Here is a 20,832-nt window from a genome sequence, read left to right as displayed (position 1 = left end):
TTTAGGCAATATAGTGACATGGCATAATAATAAAATCTAAGCAATTTATACAATTTGAGAATTAGAAGTTGCCAATACTAGCAACATGAGTTAAGAGTTAGAATGAATAGAAGCGATTGAACTTGAAAAGCTTGTTCAAGTGTCGATACACAAGAGGGAGTTGATTTGTACATTCCACCGTGTATGCTTATTTTAGCTTCTTAAATTCCTATATAATAATATAGTGTGAGTAGTAAATAAAAATAATAATATTATATATTTATTATCCCACCCCTCTCTCACTCTTCCTTCCCTCCACCTTCTCCTTTTCTTTTCTTCCGGCTTCCTTCACCCGATCACTTTCCGTACAGTCGCTTTCCTTTTTTTAGATAATTTCTGCGAATTGCGTTTTCTTAGGGTTTTGATCCCTTGTTGCAAAAAAAGGAATCCTGGGTTTTCATCCAAAGAGAAAGAATCCCACTTTTTTTCTTTAAATTGCTCTAATTTCAAGTTTAATTTTATATTCTCTCTATCTGTTGTTGCAGGTGATTGATAGATTATGCCTGGAGACAACAACATTGCCAATCGTATCCTCTTATTACCTTAAGCTTTATGCTAATATATTTTAAATTGAATATTTTAGCATAATTAGCTTGGTGTTACATGCACTTAACCCGCAAACCATGAGTCTGTTGCCTAGGCGCATGCGCATAGTAATAGAAATTACTTGACATTCAAAAAAATATATGTAATTCAGAAAACGGGCGGTTTATGTCTGGCTCTTTTGGTTTTCACTACATGCAAAACCAAAACTGAACCGCAAAATTTGGTTTTTGAAAAAACATAAAGCCAAGCTGTTAGTTTTCGCTTAAGTTTACTTATTTTGATATGACATAGGGCCACAGTTTGGTTAATTCAGTATCATTCACATACTTGATTTTAAGCTTTTTTTAGGCTGGTTGAGGCTGTTTTTAGATGTTTCAGACCGGTTTCTTTTTCTTTTCTTCATAATTTGTCCTGAATTTGCGTCTATGAATAGTTTGTTTTGTTGAAGTATATGTTTGCTGCTTAACTTCATTATCAGCTGCAGGACTGAAGTCTGATGCCTGTGCTTACTTTACCAATCAAAACGTGGTATGCTAATTTAATAAAGGTGGTGTATGACAATCGCTTACATTTGTTGAAATAGTTTCCCGTTTATTTTGTCTTTTAGATACCAGGAAAAGGTGGCATACCTTCAGTCGGTGGTGCGTTTGGCTGTACAGAAGTTTCAGAGCAAAGTGTTCGTTATCCTTCTAGTATCTGTTATGATCATCATTATCCAGGTTAGAACTGATGTCCGGTTTGGGTGTGCTTGGATTTGTGTTTCGAAGCTGATGATACGAGTATTAATGAGTTGTTAATGTTGGGATAAACATTTTCTTTTTTGAATCATTTGGTTAGGGTAAGATACAGTTTCTTGAAGTATCTGCAACAATGTTTCAAGTATCATACTAGCCTTGGGGGAAAATGAAATTTCACTTTAATATAACACGGCGGATATTTTTCGCACATTAAAAAGAAATCATTTTTGGTGGTTTTTATAGTGATTTATTAAATAGTCAGAAGTCAGCAAACACAAACAACTGATCTTCTGATTGTTGCAAACTTCATATAGAAAAAAAAAACATCTCAATTTAGTGCGTGCTCGTTTTATTGGAGTTAATCATCTCATATTAGATTTTAAACTCACATAATCATATGATGTAATTGTTTTATTTAAAATTATGGATCAAACATGTTGAAAGCCAAACAAACTAACAAAGCAACTTTAATATGCATAAGTCCTCCTAGTATATATATTTTTTTAAAGATTTACACAATGATTGTTGTAATCATAATATGATATGTCTTTATATCGTAATTAAATGTTGAAAGCCAAACAAACTAACAAAGCCAGTTTAATATGCATAAATCCTCCTAGTATATTTTTTTAATGATTTACACAATGATTGTTGTAATCATAATATGATATGTCTTTATTTCATAATTAAATGTTTAAAGCCAAACAAACTAACAAAGCCAGTTTAATATGCATAAATCCTGCTAGTATAATTTTTTCCAAGATTTACTCATTGATAATACGATATGTCTCATAATTAACGCGTTAATTGTTGTCTAAGAAAATTAAAGGCTCAGAAAAGTTTACGGGTAACTGAAAATGACTCATTTTAGACTTTAACTTAATTGTGTTAGTTTTGATTTTTCTGTTACAGGATATAACGAAAGCTATCATCAGTCAGGTGGTTCTTGCCACCAAAGTTGTGATGGGCCCTCATACAAGGATAGCAGCTCTCTTTATTACATGCCAGGTGGCTACAATCCATACGCGCTCACGGGTCTTGATTCCCAGTTTTTATCATCAGAATGCTACTCATGGAATTGTGGAAAATCAGCTATGGGTAGTTCTAACGGTATTAATACTAAAAGAAGCGTGACAGCTTTTGATGAAAGATTCCCAAGTTACCTGCGTGATATGCAGTCTAAACAATCTGTTTCTGATATCTCTCGGTCGGCTCTTCAGTCTTCATATCTCTGCTCACTGAACAAGGTGCATCTTTTCTTTCGTATATAGTTATTTCATCGTAAAAATGCAATCTTTGATTTTATTATTAGGCAAAATAGGTAATCTTGAGATGGAATCTTAAGCTTGGAGGATTTTGTGATTGGAATAAAATAGGATTGTTTCGTATATACCCAACCAAAACTAGTAAATATCATCTATACCCAACTTTAGTGAATGTTTACTTACTGACCATTCTACCCCTATCTGTTATATTTGATTAAGCTCTATTTATTTTTGGATTTTTATCAACATCGACAATAAGCAAGCGAACCCTAGTCTCTTCTTATTTGTTCTCTCAACAGTAGATATTTTGATATAAAATCAGTCGGTAACGAACATGTAATGGGTAGAAATTTGATTTTTAGTGGAGATAGGAAACACCGGCTAGGTTGAGATATAGAGACACCACCCAAATTAGCACGTTGGGCGATCTGAATCCAAGATCACGATAAGTCGCACCACTTGATTTGAATTTAGAGTCCAAAGATCACTGGTCAAAACTGCCAAATTTGAGTGAACAATTGGAAATGAAATACGAACTTCCGTTCTCAATAAATTTCACCACTCTTTCATAATAAAAGTCCAGTACATACATAGTAAACCTGCACTAACCTACATCTGAGCATTGTAACTGAAACAAGACTAAGCATAATAAACAACCAAACAAAACATTAGAACATTAAAAGGAAAACTACAATTAAATAATGGAAATAACTGTTTAAAGTGGTGGATGTGGGTGGCTTTACTTCTGCATGAATACTTGTTCATGCATGGGTGTCAACTCACATCCAACAATTCTAACCATTAAAATATTAGCGGCTAGAATATTTAAACTTGTGATCTTTTTGCTATCATAGTTGTTCAATTGAATCTGTATGTTTGAAACTTTGAGTCAGATAATTGAACGCGAATGCATGTATGCTATAAAAGAGAGCAAAAAAATTAAATATAATATTTTGAGAAAAGTACTGTTTATGGGCATTTATGCTAGAAATGGTTAAATTAAAAAAGTTGAATTTAAGGATGGGCATTTATGGAGCTGTGAAGTTTTAGAAAAATTAGGGTAAGATAATAATTTATTAAGTTGTTTATAATGAATTGGGTATATTTGATATTTTAATTACTTTGTAACGGCATATATGATATTTTCTACGTTTGTAGGGGTATATATGAAATTGCCCCAAATAAGATTACATATGCAAAAGGGCGTATTCTCCGCCTAAGTTAACATGTTTGGGGAAAGTCCGAATTATGAGATTAAATAAAGGATGAATAAGCAATTTTTCATTTTACAGTTGGGTGCTTCTTGTTATTCTGGAAGTGGTGCAAATGGGTGTCAATCGTGTTCAAGCATGTCATCATTTGGATACCAAAACCGAGGGCTATTTGCAAACTATTCAACGATTCATGGTTCAAAAGTTAGAGGATCTGAAGAACTAACTTGTGGTCCTCGGTCTCAAAGCAGTGTGATCGAGAATAAGGAATCTGTGTGTTCGTTAAAACATGATCGGTATAATCTTGATGGGTTTCAAACAAAGTATGAGAAAGCTAAGTTTTTCATCATCAAATCGTATAGTGAAGATGATGTTCACAAATGTGTGAAATATGATGTTTGGTCTAGTACTCCCAATGGTAACAAGAAACTAGATGATGCTTTTCTTGAGGCCCAAGGAAAAACCGGGTCAAAATGTCCAGTTTTCCTGTTTTTTTCTGTAAGTAAATGCATATCTTTTTGAGTTGGGTGGAGGTATATAGCTATAATGAGCCGAGCCAGGGTGGGCTTGGGCCCGACTTGTTTGGTTAAAAGCTTGAGCCAGCTCATGGCTCGTTGAGCTGACTTGTTTTTTTCTTATATATTTTTTATTATTTTAAATTGGTATTCTTTACACACACATACACACACATATAGGGCGAGCATCCTAAGAGAACCTTTTGAAATTGAGACTATTTTGGACCACGAAAAAACCCCTTTAAAAAATATTAGAAAAAAAGAGAAAATTACTGTTTGCGTGTTTGCGTCCCTGTGGTTTTAGGGCGGAGGCACAATGAGTCCCCGAAAAAAAAATTTGAACTGGTTGAGTCCCTGTGGTTTCAGAAACGAACCAACCAAACCATAATCAACCAAAAATAAATGAACCGAACTTTTTTTTTTAACAAAAATAAACGAACCAAACTTTTTTTTAACAAAAATAAACGAACCAAACTTTTTTTTAACAAAAATAAACGAACCAAACTAATTTTTTTTAGCATAAATAAACGAACCGAACTTTTTTTAACAAAAAATACAAACCAAACTATTTTTTTAACAAAAATAAACGAATCAAACTACTATTTAACAAAAATAAACGAAGCAGACTACTTTTTTAACAAAAATAAACGAACCAGACTACTTTTTTAACAAAAATAAACGAACCAAACTACCTTTTTTAACAAAAATAAACGAACCAAACTACTTTTTTGCTAAACTATACATTGTAACTACTAAAATAAGTAATCGAATCGAACTCCACCTTAGCGCAAGCTGTGACGATATTTGTGTTAAAAATAAGTTTGGTTAGCTTATTTTTGTTTAAAGAAAGTTAGGTTCATCTATTTTTGTTAAAAAAATTAGTTTGGTTCCTTTTTTTTGTTGCTAAAAATAAGTTTGGTTCGCTTAATTTAAAAAAAAAAGAAGTTTGACACGCTTGTTTTTGTTAAAGCGAATTGTTCAGTTCGTTTAGTTTAGTAAAAAAAAGTAGTTCGTTTTGTTTATTTATTATTAAAGTATCTCAATACGCTTGTTTTTGTTAAAGCTGTTCGTTTAGTTTAGTAAAAAAAAGTAGTTAGTTTTGTTTATTTATTATTAAAGAAAAGTATTTCGGTATTTTATTTTTGTTAGAAAAGTAGTTCGGTTAGTTTATTTACAAAGTTGTTCGATTTGTCTATTTTTGTTAAAAAATAAGTTTGATTCACGTTTTTTGGTTAAAATGCAGTTGGATTCGTTTAATTTTGTTCAAGGAAATGAACTAAACTGCTTGTTAAAAAAAGTGGTTCAGTTCATTTAGTAAAAAAAGTAGTTTGATTCGTTTATTTTTTTTAAAAGATAAGTTTGGTTTTGTTAAAAAGTAAGTTCGGTTCGTTTATTTTTGTTTGAAAGGTAGTTTGATTCGTTTATTTTTGTTAAAAAATAAGTTCGGTTCGTTTATTTTTTTTAAAAATGTAGTTCGATTCGTTTATTTTTGTTAAACGAAATTAACTACTTGTTAAAAACAGTCATTCGTTTCATTTAGTTTGATACAGTTCGTTAATTTTTGTTGAAAATGTGGTTCGGTTTGTTTATTTTTGTTAACAAAAATAGGCTAGTTCATTTTGTTTTTGTTAAAAAAAATAGGCTAGTTCATTTATTTTTGTTAAAAGGGGAAGGGGACTCAACGTGACCAATTATGAAAGTTCAAGGACTTAGAGTGACAATGTATATATATAGAAGTAAAATGCCGAATCTACCCCTGAAACTAACACAGTTAAATAACGGCAGGGACTCAAATGGTTCATTTTTGAAACCACAGGGACTCCACAAGTTCAAAATTTTTTAGGGACTCATTGTGTCTCCGCCCTAAAACCTCAGGGACGCAAACAGTAATTTTCTCTAAAAAAATTATCAAACAATAAAAAACAAAAATTTTAAAAAAGTAAAAAAAAAACAAGAAATTTTATTTTTAATCCCGGTTTCAAAAAAAAAAAAAAAAACCTAATTATACACATGTTATATTTTTATTTAATCTCCATTTACATAATGCACACATATGTAGATTATCATTTATCTTAATTGTACATATGTGTATAGAGAATAACATGTATAAAATTAAAAAATAAGTATTATACATATATGTATAATTTTGCTAAACCGATTTTTTTTTGTGAAACCGCGATGAAAAATAATTTTTTTTTGTTTTATAATTTTTTTTTTATTTTATAATTATTTTTTTATTTTTCTTAAAAGGAGTTTTTTTTGTGGTCCAAAACGGTTCTTAAAGTTCTCAATTTGAAAATGGTTCTCGCACGATCCCAATCCTATATATATATATATATATATATATATATATATATATATATCATCATCATCGTACTCAGTATATCCCACCAATAGCAAAGCTATGGTAGGGTCTGAGGAGGGTAAGATGTAGACAGCCTTACCTCTACCCCATGGGGATTATATATATATATATATATATATATATATATATATATATATATATATATATATATATACGTGTGTGTGTGCGTGTGCGTGTGCGTGTGCGTGTGCGTGTGCGTGCGTGCAAGTGCGTTATAGGCTTTAATTAATCAATTTAAAGGAGAGAGCAACGAGCTGATTTGATGCTAGACGAGCTTATTGATTTGATGTTTTAATTGGTCTAAATGGTCAGGTCGAAACACTTTGTTGTCCGAATTTTTTATTTTTGTACCAAATTTATCTTTTTTTAATAATAGTCTAATGTTTTAATTTTTTTTGAATAAAGTGCTGTACGAGGTTTTATGCATTTAAAGTAGTACACGGGTGAATCCAACCCGTTTGATCTTTCTGCCCATTTCCTGTTAGGTTCCTTTTTATTATTTTTTTTGCTTCAATATATTACCCTTTTAACCTTGTAAATATAGAGCACACCCGAGTCGGTTTACTCATAAGTAAACGGGTCAGAGTTGCCACATACCGTCATATGTAACGGTCTCTTGATTATGCAGGTAAACGGGAGTGGACAGTTTGTGGGCGTGGCTGAAATGGTGGGGCCGGTTGTTTTTGAAAAGAACATGGATTTTTGGCAGCTTGATAAATGGAGCGGATTCTTCCCAGTGAAGTGGCATCTTATAAAAGATATTCCTAATTCACAGTTAAGACACATTATCCTTGAAAACAATGATAACCGCCCTGTTACATACACTCGGGACACCCAGGAGGTATCTCTTTTCTAATATCTTCTCTGCTTAGTTATTTATTTCTTTGTTTCTACATGTTTTTTTAATTATTAATTTATTTATTGTTGTGTTCAGGTTGGATTAGAGCAGGGTTTAGAGATGCTGGACATTTTCAAAAGCTACCCGTCGAAGACGTCTTTGATTGATGACTTGAGCTTTTATGAGAGCCGTGAGAAGTTGCTTAAAGCCCGAAGGATTGCGAAACTTGCTTTCCAACCTGAGGTGAACGTGCAATCGTTTATTTATTGTTTGTTTTAACTTGTTTATCTATTAAACTGGTGGGTTGGGGCCTTGGTTTTGAAAATCGCCCATGTAAACAAGTCGACCATTCAGTGAACCGTTTGGCGGGAAGTTTGTTTATGTTCGTTTATTTGATAAACGAACAAAAATGAACACGAACACATGTCTCGTTCGTACATATATGTTTGGAAGCATTTGTTTACGCGCACTCATATAAATCTGTTTATGTTTGTTACCATACTCGTGCTTATGTTTGCTAATTTACGATGTATAATTTCGTACGTATATACAAGCATTTACATTTGTTAGATTTGCTACAATTTAGTTTAATTTTATGAAGTTAAAATATGACTCCAGTACAACGCGACGTAGTTTTATTAAGTTTTTAAGCCCAGATTGATGTTTAAGCTCGCTTTTAATTGGTGTTCACTCGATTATGTTCGTGAAGCGATCGTTTATGGTGATAACAAACGAGCATAAACGAACTCAAGCATGTTCATTTTCTTAACAAACAGAGAACATGAACAAGGAAATCTCGCTCGCTAGTTGTCTGTGGTAGTTTAACATGCTGTGTTTGGTTACTTACTAATTGTTGGTGGTGAAATTGTATATGCAGAAGAATACTAAATCCGGGGAAGGATCGATGAGCGGGAGCAGCTCCGTGGATCCGGTTTCATCTATGATTAAGATGGCGAGGAATCTGTCTCTTAATACCAACATGCCAAAAGATAGGCTTTGACATAGTATCTATACTATACTTGGGCTTGTGTAGATTGTAGGATTCTAATGAACTTCTTATGGTTTCTGTGATCAATATTTCTACTTTTGAACTTGATTCACCTTACTCTTGGTTTTTGTTTACCAAAGTAAAAATAGGGTCGGTCTTATTATTATTCTTCTCTTTTGGTTTGATTTATCTGTATGTATGTTTAGTTGCCCTTGTAAACCAACAGAAACCTTGGGCGGGCCGGGTATCGGTAGCCGGTAGGCTTGATTACAACTTACGGTTTGGGCTGGAAATTTTACGTGGGCCTTTTGTGGGAGTCTCGGTTTTTGCCCAAACATCTTCGGGTTGAAACTGGTTTATAAGGAGAAAGGATTGGTTTGATTTAAACCGGTTTTTATTTGTTTCTCTTTGGCTTTAACCGGTTTCATTGGAGAGGGGCTCTTAAAACGGATTACAAACCGGGGGTTTAGCGGAGGGGTTCCTAAACCGATTGCAAACCAGGCAAAGGTTTTTGATTTGAATGTGCTTCCGGTAATCAATGTTTATTCATTTTATATTTAAACTAGTTCTTCTACACGGCGCGTTGGCGGCGTAAACCCAGGTGTTGGTAAAACCTGAGGGTTACGACGATTAGTCGAAGTGAATTCGGTCAGTATCGGCTATGTTCGTTAGGGTATAGACATCGTTGGTAAAGTTTGAGCGTAAGCACAAAAAATTAATTCGTCAAATTAACATAGCATATAAAAAAACAAAATATTTAAACGATGTTTATTTGGTCGGCAAACCCGGGCTGGGTAAAATAAAATCGTTGTCAGTCTTGGGCATTGTGGAAGTAATTCGACACGAATTTGGCCAGGTTTTGATTACGTTTGTTACGGTACTGGAGCTAAACATGAAAAAAAATATGAAGGTGGACCAATGGCCAATGGGTTGGGGGGGGGGGGGGGGAGATGCGTCGGACGATAAACTTGTGTGTTGGTAAGTTGGTAAAACCCGAGCATTGTTAGTCACAGATGCTGAGGCGGCGAGTCTACTCGAATTTGGTCGGTTTCCGTCAACTTCATTATGGTATCGGAACTAAAACAACAAAAAGAAAAAAAAATGACATTTGCTCTGTTTCCCTTACTTTCGTTATAGTAGCTGAACTAAACAAAACACACATAAAAGAAAAATCACGGACTAATACGGTGTCGTCAAGTATCCTATTTGGGCACTAGCGGCACCAAACTTCTAAATTATATTATAATTATAATTATAATAAGAGTGATCAATTTTTAGTTACTCTCTTTTTATATTCAAATGAGAGTGATCAATTTTTAGTTAACGGGTCTGTCCTTGATAATTGTTAAAAAATTTGGGTCGAATGTAAAAGAAAGTTTAGCCCCAAGTAAAAAGGTTTTTTTTATTGTGTTTAAATAATTAAATTTCTTAATGAATTTGTTGGTTATGATTTGGGTTGTTCTACTTTTTTAAATAAAAATAAGTTTAAATGAGTTGGGTAATTAAGTTTAAATATTAAGAACACCATATCTTGTTCGATTGATGTAATTTTTCTACCGCGCGCACATTTCCATAATGATGGTATTTTTCCAAAATAAAACTTTGTTGTTTATCGTCTTGAACTAGCCATCTTTTAGAAGGTATTGTTAAAAGATCATCAATTCCTAATGAAATGGATGCGGCAGCAGCTTGTCGGAAACCCAGAGTCTTTACTTGATCCAGGATATGTGATGTAAATCTTATTCCATAGTGATCAATAAATCGACTAATAAGTCGTTTCATGGCAGTTCCGTCTATCATTTTATTGTGAAAGACCTGAGTGGGCCTTTCTGCCATCAGTACCTCCGTATTGCGTTGTGCTGAGTAGAATTTGACAATGAGTTTGAGTCAGTGATTGGAAAACTTCCTTTTCTAGATCTTGATTCACGTAGAAATTCCGCAATTCTAGTCCTAGTTAACCCGGCGAGATTTGAACCCCCCGGCAGCATAGAATTACAACAGCCCTGCCAAAACCTCTGTATGGCTTCTTCTATTTCTCGAAAAGAGAAATATGACCAAGAGTAGTTCGAATATATATATATATATGTATATATAAAGAATTTCTTTTTTTATACTTCTTACTATTAGATATTGTCCATAGATCTCATAATAGGTCCCCAAAGATTCATAGTGAATTTCGATAGGAACTTCTCTTACAGCAATAACACGTTGATCTAGTCGCCATCGCAACCATAAATAACTACCTAAATTGATTCGTTTTTGCTGATAAGCTTTAATTGCATCATAGGCATTACAAAAAAAGTGTTCTTTTTTTTTGTATACTTATAGTTATTATCTTCATTTTGATAGTTTGTACTATTACATGGATTATACACAAATACCCTGACGATTTCCACTCGTTAAGACATAGAATCCACTTAGCATATCTTGAGTTGGTGCAGAAATGGGATCTCCAATAGTTGGAGACAAAAGATTCATACGAGAAAACATAAGTAAGCGTGCCTCTGCTTGAGCCTCTAAAGATCAAGGCACATGAACAGCCATTTGATCCTCGTCAAAGTCCGCATTGAAGCCCTTACAAACTAATGGATGTATACAAATAGCACGCCCTTCCACTAAAATAGGGAGGAATGCCTGTATGCCTAATCTATGCAGAGTAGGCGCTCTATTCAGTAATACAGGGTGGTCATCCAGAATTTCCTGAAGTATTTCCCATACAATAGGTTTTTTTTTTCCGAATTTGACTCTTAGCAACTTCTATGTTCGAAGCAAGATGTTTTCTAATTAGGTCACGAATTACAAGTGCCTGGAAAAGTTCTATTGCAATTTCGCGAGGCAATCCACATCGATGTAATGAAAGTGAAGGGCCTACGACAATCACTGACCGCCCTGAATAATCAACCCGTTTACCAAGCAGAGTCTTGTTTTATGGTTGTCCAATGGACAAGTAGTTTAATGCTAATGACATTTAAGTATTTTTTTCCACTTTTTTTTTGAACGACCAACAAAGAAATATTATAACGCAAGAAGACAACATACAACCCGACTAGCAAGGAACTAGTCACACCAAAAGGAAAATTCGCCACCAACCTATTACAACTAGTGGCTATGCCACCCAAAAAACAAACCAACAAAAAACCAAACTATAAAAAACACTTAGATATCAAAAGCGTTCCATCTATCCCAGGATAAGCTCGAGTTTTTCGACCTGCTACGAACCCACAAGAGACCCAAAGATTTAATATCACCAATAACATTATGCATCCGAGCCGGCTTGAACTAAAAAACCAACGCATTCATCGTTTTCCAAATTCTCCAGATTGTAATAAGACAAATAGCGTGGAACACCGTTGCCTTCTTTTTTTTTTACAGCCCCGAAAACTTATGAAGATCCAGAATATCTCGAAAAGAAAACGCGAAAAACGTAGGTACCTTACACCAATTCGAAATAATGCTCCAAACCGACTGTGTGACGTAACCGACTGTGCTATGCCGATTCCTCATAATCCCCACATAACGGGCAAAGAGTAGATACAACCGGTACATTTCGCCTAGACAGTGACGTAAGCGACGAAATCCTCTCCATTTCGGCACGCCAAGCAAGAATTCCAACCTTTTTAGGGACTTAATTGTTCCATGTTATGATGTAATTCTCCACATTCCTCATAGACTGTACTAAACTCATCTTCAAGCTTTTAACAAAGAACAATCTATCATCCCCTAATACCCATTGTACATGGTCCGAAACCCCATTCAACACAACCTGTTGGCATGCCAAGAGCAAATTGTGTAACTCATGCAATTCAGCCCCCGATCTCGGAATCCGGATCCAATCCCATTGTGTACAAAGCTCCTCCTCATAGACTAACAAGCGGTCCGAGGAAGACCCTGGCCAATCCACGTAGCCTGCTTGATGAACGTCAGCGACGGAGACATCGTAAATTGGTCCACGGGCATCGCGATAAGTCCTCTGTCCTACTACACCGCGACAACCTTTACCAAGTCCGAACGATTGTCGACCACCAGATCCGCTGGTCTGCAATATTCACCCCGGCCCACAAGCACAAATCCTCGGTGCGGAATATAATCCTAAAGTACTCCAAAGACTCAAATATAGTAACTAAAGAAGGTGGTAAGACCCTTGCGCCCAACAGCATAGAGCTTGTGAAGCTCGGACCCGGTCAAGATCCGAACAACAAGGAGCACTCAACCACTAGTCTAGTCTAGCAGTCATTTTTTTCTATTAGTTGCGATGCAAACATGCCTTTACTTAATTTATGAGATTAGTTGAGTACGCTTGCCTTAGCTGTCTGCTATAAGATAGCTAGTTTTGGGGCTTTCGACATAAAAAGCCTATCCAGCTTGGCTTCGCTATCGCTCATGACTTGTATTGTAGTAAGCCCGGAATGCCTCTGTACTCTTTCTAATGCTAATGTCTTATTCCTTCATTTATTTTTTCTTTGAGTTGCGGTAGCTTTCGCGCCAGCAAGATAGGGCTCAGCCAAAGCAATACTAAGCGAGAAAAGCCCTTTCTATTATATTAGTCATGGTCTAAAGAAGCAAGTTTTCGCCTTTCTTGAGGTAAACTTACTAATAAAGTGGCAACAAGCACCTTCTTTCTCAAAGTAAACTTTCTCCCTTCTTGCTTTAGTTTTCAATAAGGCTTGCTCTAGGAGCTCACGTTTTTTGGCTCCTTCCCTGCCCAGAAGTTCGCTTCTGACGACTAGCTTCTACCGCTAGCGCTTGGAATTGGAAGCAAGCTAAAGCTATCTTGAATCAAATCAATCAATGAATGAAAAACAAAATCGCTTACCGAGAAATAGAAAGGAGGGACAAGTTGGTTTGAGGAGGACAGGTTGGTCAAAGGAAAGGGGGTTACATAATAATCCTAGAAAATCTTTATAGTTATCCTTTGAATTACTCATAAATATATCCTATAAATTTCATTTCGCACCGGAAACTATTCTAGGAGAAGTTCGCATCCATTCCGTTCGGATATTGATCGGTCTCGGTTTGACATGGTTTACGCGTTACTGGTTCCCAAAAGAGTTAATATCTCCATTAGCTAAACCCTTTCTTATTCTTACCTTGCCTTTGGACTCATATTATGTTCTTACACAATCAACGGAGGCCTCCCCGACATATCTTGCAACGTCTTCAATAGCATGCTCTTACTTCGTCGTTCCCTTTATAAGTCATCAAATTTAGTGCTTTTTGATCCCCAGTTGCTATGGGGAACAAAGAACGAAATACAATCGATTCCTCCATTTAAGTGGTTCTCGCTTCTCCTTGTTCCTGTTCCTAACTCCTCCCCTGGTAGTTCCCAATGTTTGGCACTTTCCATACTTGATGGGTGCAACATCAACAAATTCTCTCACGATCAAGTTACAACCTAAGATCTATGACCATAATATGTTAACTGTTCGTATTTCGTTCATTCCATCGGTATGCTCAGGTACCTATAATTGTGATCCGTTTGCCAGAACCATGGAGTCTTTCTTTGGAAACCTCCATGAACAATCGTCGTTTTTTGATGGTTTTTTCGCTTCTCACAGCTGCTCTTTCCACACCTCCGGATCTTGGTTTTAAAAAGCGAGAGGCGAAGAAAAGCGACGGGACTTAAAACAGAAGCGTGAATCGTGAGGCGCAAAAGCGAGAGCTTTTCGTACTCGAGGCGAACGCATTTATATAATTTTATATATGTATATATCATGAGTTTTTAGCATCTTGACTCATGATGTAGTTATATTTAAGCATCATATATGATTTAATATATAAACTATCTACACATACAACCTAAAAAGCATATTGTACAATATTTAGATGCTTAAAAACCACTTGTGTGCGAAAGGCGAGCGCCTCACCTTCGCTTTTAGGTCGCTTTTTGCCTAAAAAGCTCGCCTCATTGCTCGCCTTGACTAGCCTAAAGCGAAGAGGCCCTCGCCTTAGGTCGCCTCTCGCCTCGGCTTGCCTCAGGCGCGCTTTTTTAAACCAAGCTCTGGATATCTGGTGCCAAATCATCGCCCCCTTTCCTGATTTTTTCAATAATAGAGTTGGCAATCTCTGTGGCATCGATTGTACAAGTTCGTGAAGAGGACTGGACGAGTGGAATGAGGGAGAGCGGCTCGATCGACAAAAAAGAAAAGTAGCCCCTAGAACCTGGCAAAGTCATTATCATTATCAAGGAATTCCCGAGCGATTCTCAACCAACATAGCGATTCCTTCCCGTAAAGATTCTAACACACAGAAGACTCCTCACCTTAGGAGCAAGATGAGTGATACATCCGGCGAGCGCCGGTGAAGAACACAAAGAAAGCAGGAGCTCGGGGATTGAGATAATTCCTCAAGAGAAAGGAGGTAGACTGGTAATAAGGGCTCCCACATAGTGGGAGGGAACCGAAAAGCTAAGCTTTGCGGAGCGGACCAATCTTCCGGACCGCCCCCGCCGACGATAATAGGTACCAGCACTCCAGGCAGAGTTAGTGAGCTGTGTAATAGGCGACCATTTCACGCGGTTCGGGGGGTACTTGAGTCAGCCACCTGCGCCCGACAGCGTCTTGATCCCTATCCAATTTTTGGGCCAATTCCCCCTTCGTACTACCAAAAATGAGATTCTTGCCGAATCCGAATTTGCTGCTCCAACCATTACCAAACTAATACCTATTCCGTTTAGTACTTCAGGTGCTTCTGTTGCGTATAATGTAAATCCAGTAGTGGATCAATTCCAACGAGCCTTTCAAACTAGTACTTTTTGTAATCGACTCTATAGCTTCTTCAATAAACGCTGGTTCTTCGATCAAATTTTTAATGACCTTCTAGTCAGATCGTTCCTGTGTTTCGGATATGAAGTTTCATTTGAAGCTTTAGACAAAGGTGCTATTGAGATATTGGGACCTTATGGTATCTCGTACACATTCCGACGATTAACCGGGTGAATAAGTCAACTTCAAAGTGGATTTGTTGTGCGAAGAGTGCGTTATGACCCGTGGCCGCTTGCCTGGTGGGGGCGGCTCCTCCGTTGTGGGTAAACAGGACACCTGAATCTACGAACCCAAGGAAAGGCTGCACAGCAGTAGTAGGGGCGTTAAGACCAAAGCTTTTTGTAGTGCTAGCAGGAATGCAAGTGAATGAATCCCATCCCCTAGCGAGTAAAGTGCTTACGCCCCATTAGAGAGAGGGGCGCGCTAGCGCTTGACTAATAGAAGCTCTTGCTTGCTGCTTACTTCGCGAGACTTCACTGCCCTGTTCTGTAACTTACCTTCTTTCGTCCGTCCACGAGGCTGTAAAAAGAGATAAAGGGGCGGCTATCTAGCGGGAGTCGTTTCGGTTGTATGCCATGAGGTCCCTATGGACAAGGGGACAAGTGAATCATCCCTTTTGGGCGCAGGCAGCCCTCTACCATCTATCCCATTGCATTCCATTGTCTCGTATTGTATTGTATCGTATCAGACCAGATACATCTATTGAGTGAGAGAAAGGTAATCTATTTCATTCTAGTTTCTTCATTTTGATATTGATAGGGATCCCCATTCATTCTTAGATTCCCTTATTGATTGTACCTACCTAACTACATGGTAGTGGTCTAGGGAGCGCAATTGCTAGAGCACGGGAGAATGAAGAGTAATGATTTCAGCAAGAGCAGCCGGACGGACTACTATAGTGAGTGTAGTGACTAGTAGAGTAGAGTTAAGTCAAAAGGTATGGTATAGAAGCCTTTCCGAGCGAGCCTCTGGGATCTCCTGTAAACCCCCATGATGTGGTAAAGAGAGGATATTAGGGGAAGCAGTGAGTGGAGATTCCCTTGCAGAGAGCCGGATGAGGGAGACCTGTTCCACGTCCGGTTCGGAGGGCGGGAAGCAGACCGACCCTACTATCATTATGACTTTGCAATGATACTTGGTTCAACTCCATTTGTGACCTTTTCTCGTATGTGGGACTCTCTATCTTCTTGGGTAGATAATCAATCGTCTTTCATTTGGATAGTGAGTTGTTTTTATAATAAGTCAAGTCAAGAATCATAATCTAACTGGGGGAGCTTGCCAGGATGGCTTAGTAAGCAAGCAAGTAGTTATGTAGGCGCCAACTCCCAGTTCTTTCTCTTCTTTATTTTTTCTCATCAAAAGAAGGTTGCTGGAAGAAAAGAGATCCGGTCTTTCGTTCGCAACAAGGTAGCCATAGGGAGAACCTGTGGCTGGATTGTCCTATGCCCTCAAGTTCTTTAAGTTTGGATTCATGGATAACCCTTCAGCTAAGAGAAGGAGAAATGCTATAAGTCAAAGTCAACTTCGTTCACCACTACGTTCTTTCAAACCGCTTCGTAGGCTTCCCTGAAATAAGATGTGGAATAGCGCTAGCTAACAGGTAAACGAGCGAATCTTGCGAAAGTGAACGGAATGCTGTTGGCATGTTCGAGCTAATCAAGTAAACTCTTCGTTGCGTAGGCGAAGTGAGTTGGCTGTTTCGAGCTCGGGCTAAGCGAGCCAGAAGTGATCCAAGCTGGAAGTGAGCCGGAGTTCGTAGGCTAAGTGAACGGGGAGTAACGGCTGATCGAAAAGTGAAGACAGGCGCAGTGATCTACAAGAGTGGTAGAGGTTATTGAGCTGGTGGCCGGCCCCGACCAAAAAAGAGTATTTCGATTGTTTTTACAATTTGATGACATATTTCCCCCAGAAAGTATACAGCAAATTCAATCTGTGAAAACAGGGAAACTGAAATGTATGGCAGAATTAGATCCTGATCCTTTTTGGACCGAGCAAAGCAAAGAGACTGAAAGTAGATAGGAATACGAGGGCATTTCAAACGAAAGGTGCATTTCCTCAGTTGATAGAAGAAAGAGTGCAGCCCAGCGCTACGGCTTAGTTAGGGGGCTAAGAGTCATGGCTGACTTATAAGGAGAGTCTATGGTAAGTAAGAGAGTCCACGACACCTAAGCTATTCACATATTAGGATTGGTTAGTAGTCTTTGATTATGAGACTAGGGAAAGTGAGACTATAACCCTAAGCTCTTCTTTAATAGCTTATAGTGCACTAGGAAAAAGAATGAAAGATTGATCTCTATTGTAAGCAAGGCCCTAATCTAAAGCCAGAATCAAAGGCAATTCCACGGGGAAGTGAAAGGTGGCATGAAAGTAGAATCAGATCTCCGAAGTAGACTGGCTTGAATTCATGTCATGCTTGAAGACTGCTTGAAAGCTAATCCTGCCTTCCTTCTTGCTTGACTGACTTTCAAAAAAAGAGAAAACTGGACTTGCACTTTAAGAAATGGAATTGCGATGAGCCGGAAGTTAGAATATTGCCTAACCACCTGTCTCCGTCTCCCGTAGTTCCCCCCAAAAACATTCGTTTGCCTACTTCTACTCTAGCCGGGGGTAACAGTCTTTTTGAGAACCAAGTGGCCCTTGAGGAAGACCTTCAGAAAACCCCTCTAACTCGGGGAAAGGAATTCAAGCCCTTAAAATGAGTCAAGTCTATGATAGGTACCAATAGTCTTTATGACGCGCTTACCCCTTATGCAAAGCACCAATGACTTCGGTCTTCTGAAAGGGGCTTGGGGCATATCATCAAAGAAAGAATCCTGAGGAAGAGGGTGAACCTGAGGTCAGAAAAGGTTTCTCCCGCTGTTGCTAGTTCTTCCGTTGTTGGTAGTTCCTCAGGTCGGGTTGTTTCTTTTTCAGAGCTTTTTCAATTCTTTCAGAACCTTTCATATGTGCCTATTGGAAGATTGGGGCTACCTCCTCTCTTTCCGATCTCATTCAGATAATAAGCCAGTCCAGTTTACCGGTTTATTAGATAGTGAGTGGGTAAGAGAGGTGCTTGGTCTGTCTCCGAATGTGGGCCTAGAAGGATTAGCCGAGTCTCTAAATATTCCTGAGGGTTCTCAGGAGAAAGACAACCTTAAGGTGCTAACGGAGCTTCCACGTCTCAGTCCAAGAAGGTGCTTGCTTTATTGGTTGGCAGCTTGGTTATAGTAGTTATGAAGAATGAAGGAGCACTGCTGCACTTCCATGACATGGGAACGGATCATGGGATGAGGAAAAGAAATAAAAGGTACAAGGTGAGCAGATATCGAGAGGTAGAATAGCTGAAATGAGTTCAAAGGAATTAGTTAAGACACGCTTCTTTAGCACAGGCCACAGAATGAAGTTGGAAGGTTCAATGAACTACGCGAAGGGCAAATCTTGGGCGCCATTGTTGTCTATATACAAGTGGCGTAGGCTAAGATGACTCGTGCAGTAGACAGCGAGCTCCGCTTGAATAGAGAGCAGCAAGCTGCAAGCACTATTCTAAAAGTAGTGAGCTTCGCAACAAAAGCGAAGCGGGCCGCGGTAGCCTATTCAGTTTTTCAGCTGCATCGTACCGTACTATGGGAGGGGTCCATACCTCCTTTAGATAGAGCCCCCTGCTCCTAATGTAGAGCTAGAACTACTTCTACCATGGAATCCGCGGTCACACATAAGTATCTCGTCTTCCAAAAAGGCTGCTAATTAGCAGTAATCCTAATGGGGACCATTGATCAAGAAGGACTTCGGAGACTGCAATCGAATTGATCAAAAAAGAAAGGAGGGCCAACTCCTCTAGTTGCGCCTCTAACCTTACTATGCTACCCTAATAAAAGGTCGAATTCAGCAGGACTGCAGGCACGAAATGCCGATCAAATCCGTTAAAGGAAGCCTAATCAAAGCGGGCAAACAAGAAGATCTGACTGAGTTGATGATGGACCAGATCTCAAAAGGCGATAGGCTTTCATAAAGACGTATGATAAAAGGAGGGTCGAGAGAGGCTTATTGCACGATCCACCCAACCCAGCTAAGCTAATCAATGCTGCATAAGATAAGAGAGTGGGAGGCCGGCCCCCCTCTGGAGGTGCACACCCATTTATGAACATATACAAAGGGCTAAAGAGAGAAGTCCATGGAGAACTACCAAATCCAATTACTTTGATTTGTTCGTACCATTATGTCATCGATCATTGCTGGGTCGGTTGGTGAGTCAGCCAAAAAAAGCATCGAGAAAGGGAAAGCATATATGTTTTATGAAATGATCAGCGGTTTCATTTATGCTATGCCCTGCATCATGTTCGTCTGTGTTTATTGAGCTTCAGCGCCATGCGTTTTGCTTCGTTTTATACAAGAGAGAGAGAGCCTTGTCTTGAGAGTGAAAAAAAAGGGCAAGCGATAGAAAGGATAGTCCCTCGCGTGTTCGCAAGAACTACTAGAAAATGGTGAGATCATTAGATCATTAGTGAAAGAAGGACCAACGACGATGAAGAAGGAGTAGGAGGAGTCAGTTTTCTTTGAAGATCGAGGAATCAATCTCCCACTTATGCCATTCGAAAGAAGTCTTCTACAGAGGGAAAGCCTGTTATGAGTAAGCAGAGAGGAAAGATCTCCAGAGATTCTTATCTCATTCCATTCCAGTGGCTCAACCAGTAACCAATGGCGAAAACTAAAAAATCCATGGTTTCCCGGTAGAACCCTATTTCGCCCAAGTTGTTTCAGAACCGGAAAAAAGAAACGGTTTTTCGCACAGCTTGCGCATAGTGCAGGTCCCGCTTGTATATCGTATTTGGCCGAAGAAGCATCGGATAGGTTGGAGTTCTTACCTTCTTGGGATTCCACGGACCAAGATCTTCTTTTATTATATGGGCAATATTGATCTACTTTAGTAAATCATATGGATGTAGAAAAAGCTTCTCATTTTGATGAATTCGAAACATCTCTTTTCCATTTCTATTTACCCTGTTCATATCTTTGTTTTGTGTGTTCCCCGGAGGAATTCGATCTCTTTAATCTCGGGATACCACCTAAATAACTATAGCTGTGCCCAGAGAGTCAAATAGGACGGGAAGAAAGAGTCTGAGGTTGGGTTGGACGACATACATCTTGGTTGGTCCCACCACCACTGGGGATTGGACATATATAGAATCTTTCTTCTAAAAAAGTCTTCTATTATATATCATTTTATATTCTTATTTATTGAAATAGCTGCAAGACCACAAAACGGGGTGAAAAAAAACGAAAGCCCTTCTTTCATGTTCCTCCCAGATACATGGCTTACATACCCGGCTCAACCTTCTTAGAAAACAATCAAATCGAGGGTTCGGAGGAGAATTGGCCGTTCAATCTTGTGAACTAATCGAGACCGAAATTGGAGAAAGAGATACGAACGGAAAGGAATAACCAATCGATGAAAGAACATGAAACCATTCTGTTTCAATAGAGGTACGAGAAAGGGTTGGGGGCAATGAAGTAGGTGAAGTGGTTGGATTTTGCGAGCTGTTCCCACCACTGTTGGATGTGATTCCAAGAGCCGAACGAGAATGAATACC

General features: G+C 38.2%; 1 protein-coding gene and 1 pseudogene across 1 annotated transcript; both read left to right on the top strand.

Moving 5' to 3' along the window:
• Positions 1-535: 535 nt before the first annotated feature.
• Positions 536-8,652, top strand: LOC143532837 (uncharacterized). Its single transcript, XM_077027767.1, has 8 exons — positions 536-566; positions 1,064-1,113; positions 1,193-1,304; positions 2,235-2,569; positions 3,880-4,296; positions 7,307-7,519; positions 7,613-7,759; positions 8,394-8,652. Exons 1-8 carry the CDS (start codon positions 539-541, stop codon positions 8,514-8,516), a joined length of 1,425 nt encoding a protein of 474 aa, XP_076883882.1. The 5' UTR covers positions 536-538; the 3' UTR covers positions 8,517-8,652.
• Positions 8,653-19,826: 11,174 nt separating this feature from the next.
• Positions 19,827-20,315, top strand: LOC143532836 (putative mitochondrial protein ymf1; annotated as a pseudogene).
• The last annotated feature ends 517 nt before the right edge of the window (positions 20,316-20,832 follow it).

This window comes from Bidens hawaiensis, unplaced genomic scaffold (genome assembly GCF_021521415.1).
Source record: "Bidens hawaiensis isolate Kalapana, Puna unplaced genomic scaffold, B.hawaiensis_p1.1 tig00009545_1, whole genome shotgun sequence".
Classification (NCBI taxonomy): Eukaryota; Viridiplantae; Streptophyta; class Magnoliopsida; order Asterales; family Asteraceae; genus Bidens; species Bidens hawaiensis.
This window is presented reverse-complemented; position numbering and strand designations above follow the sequence as displayed.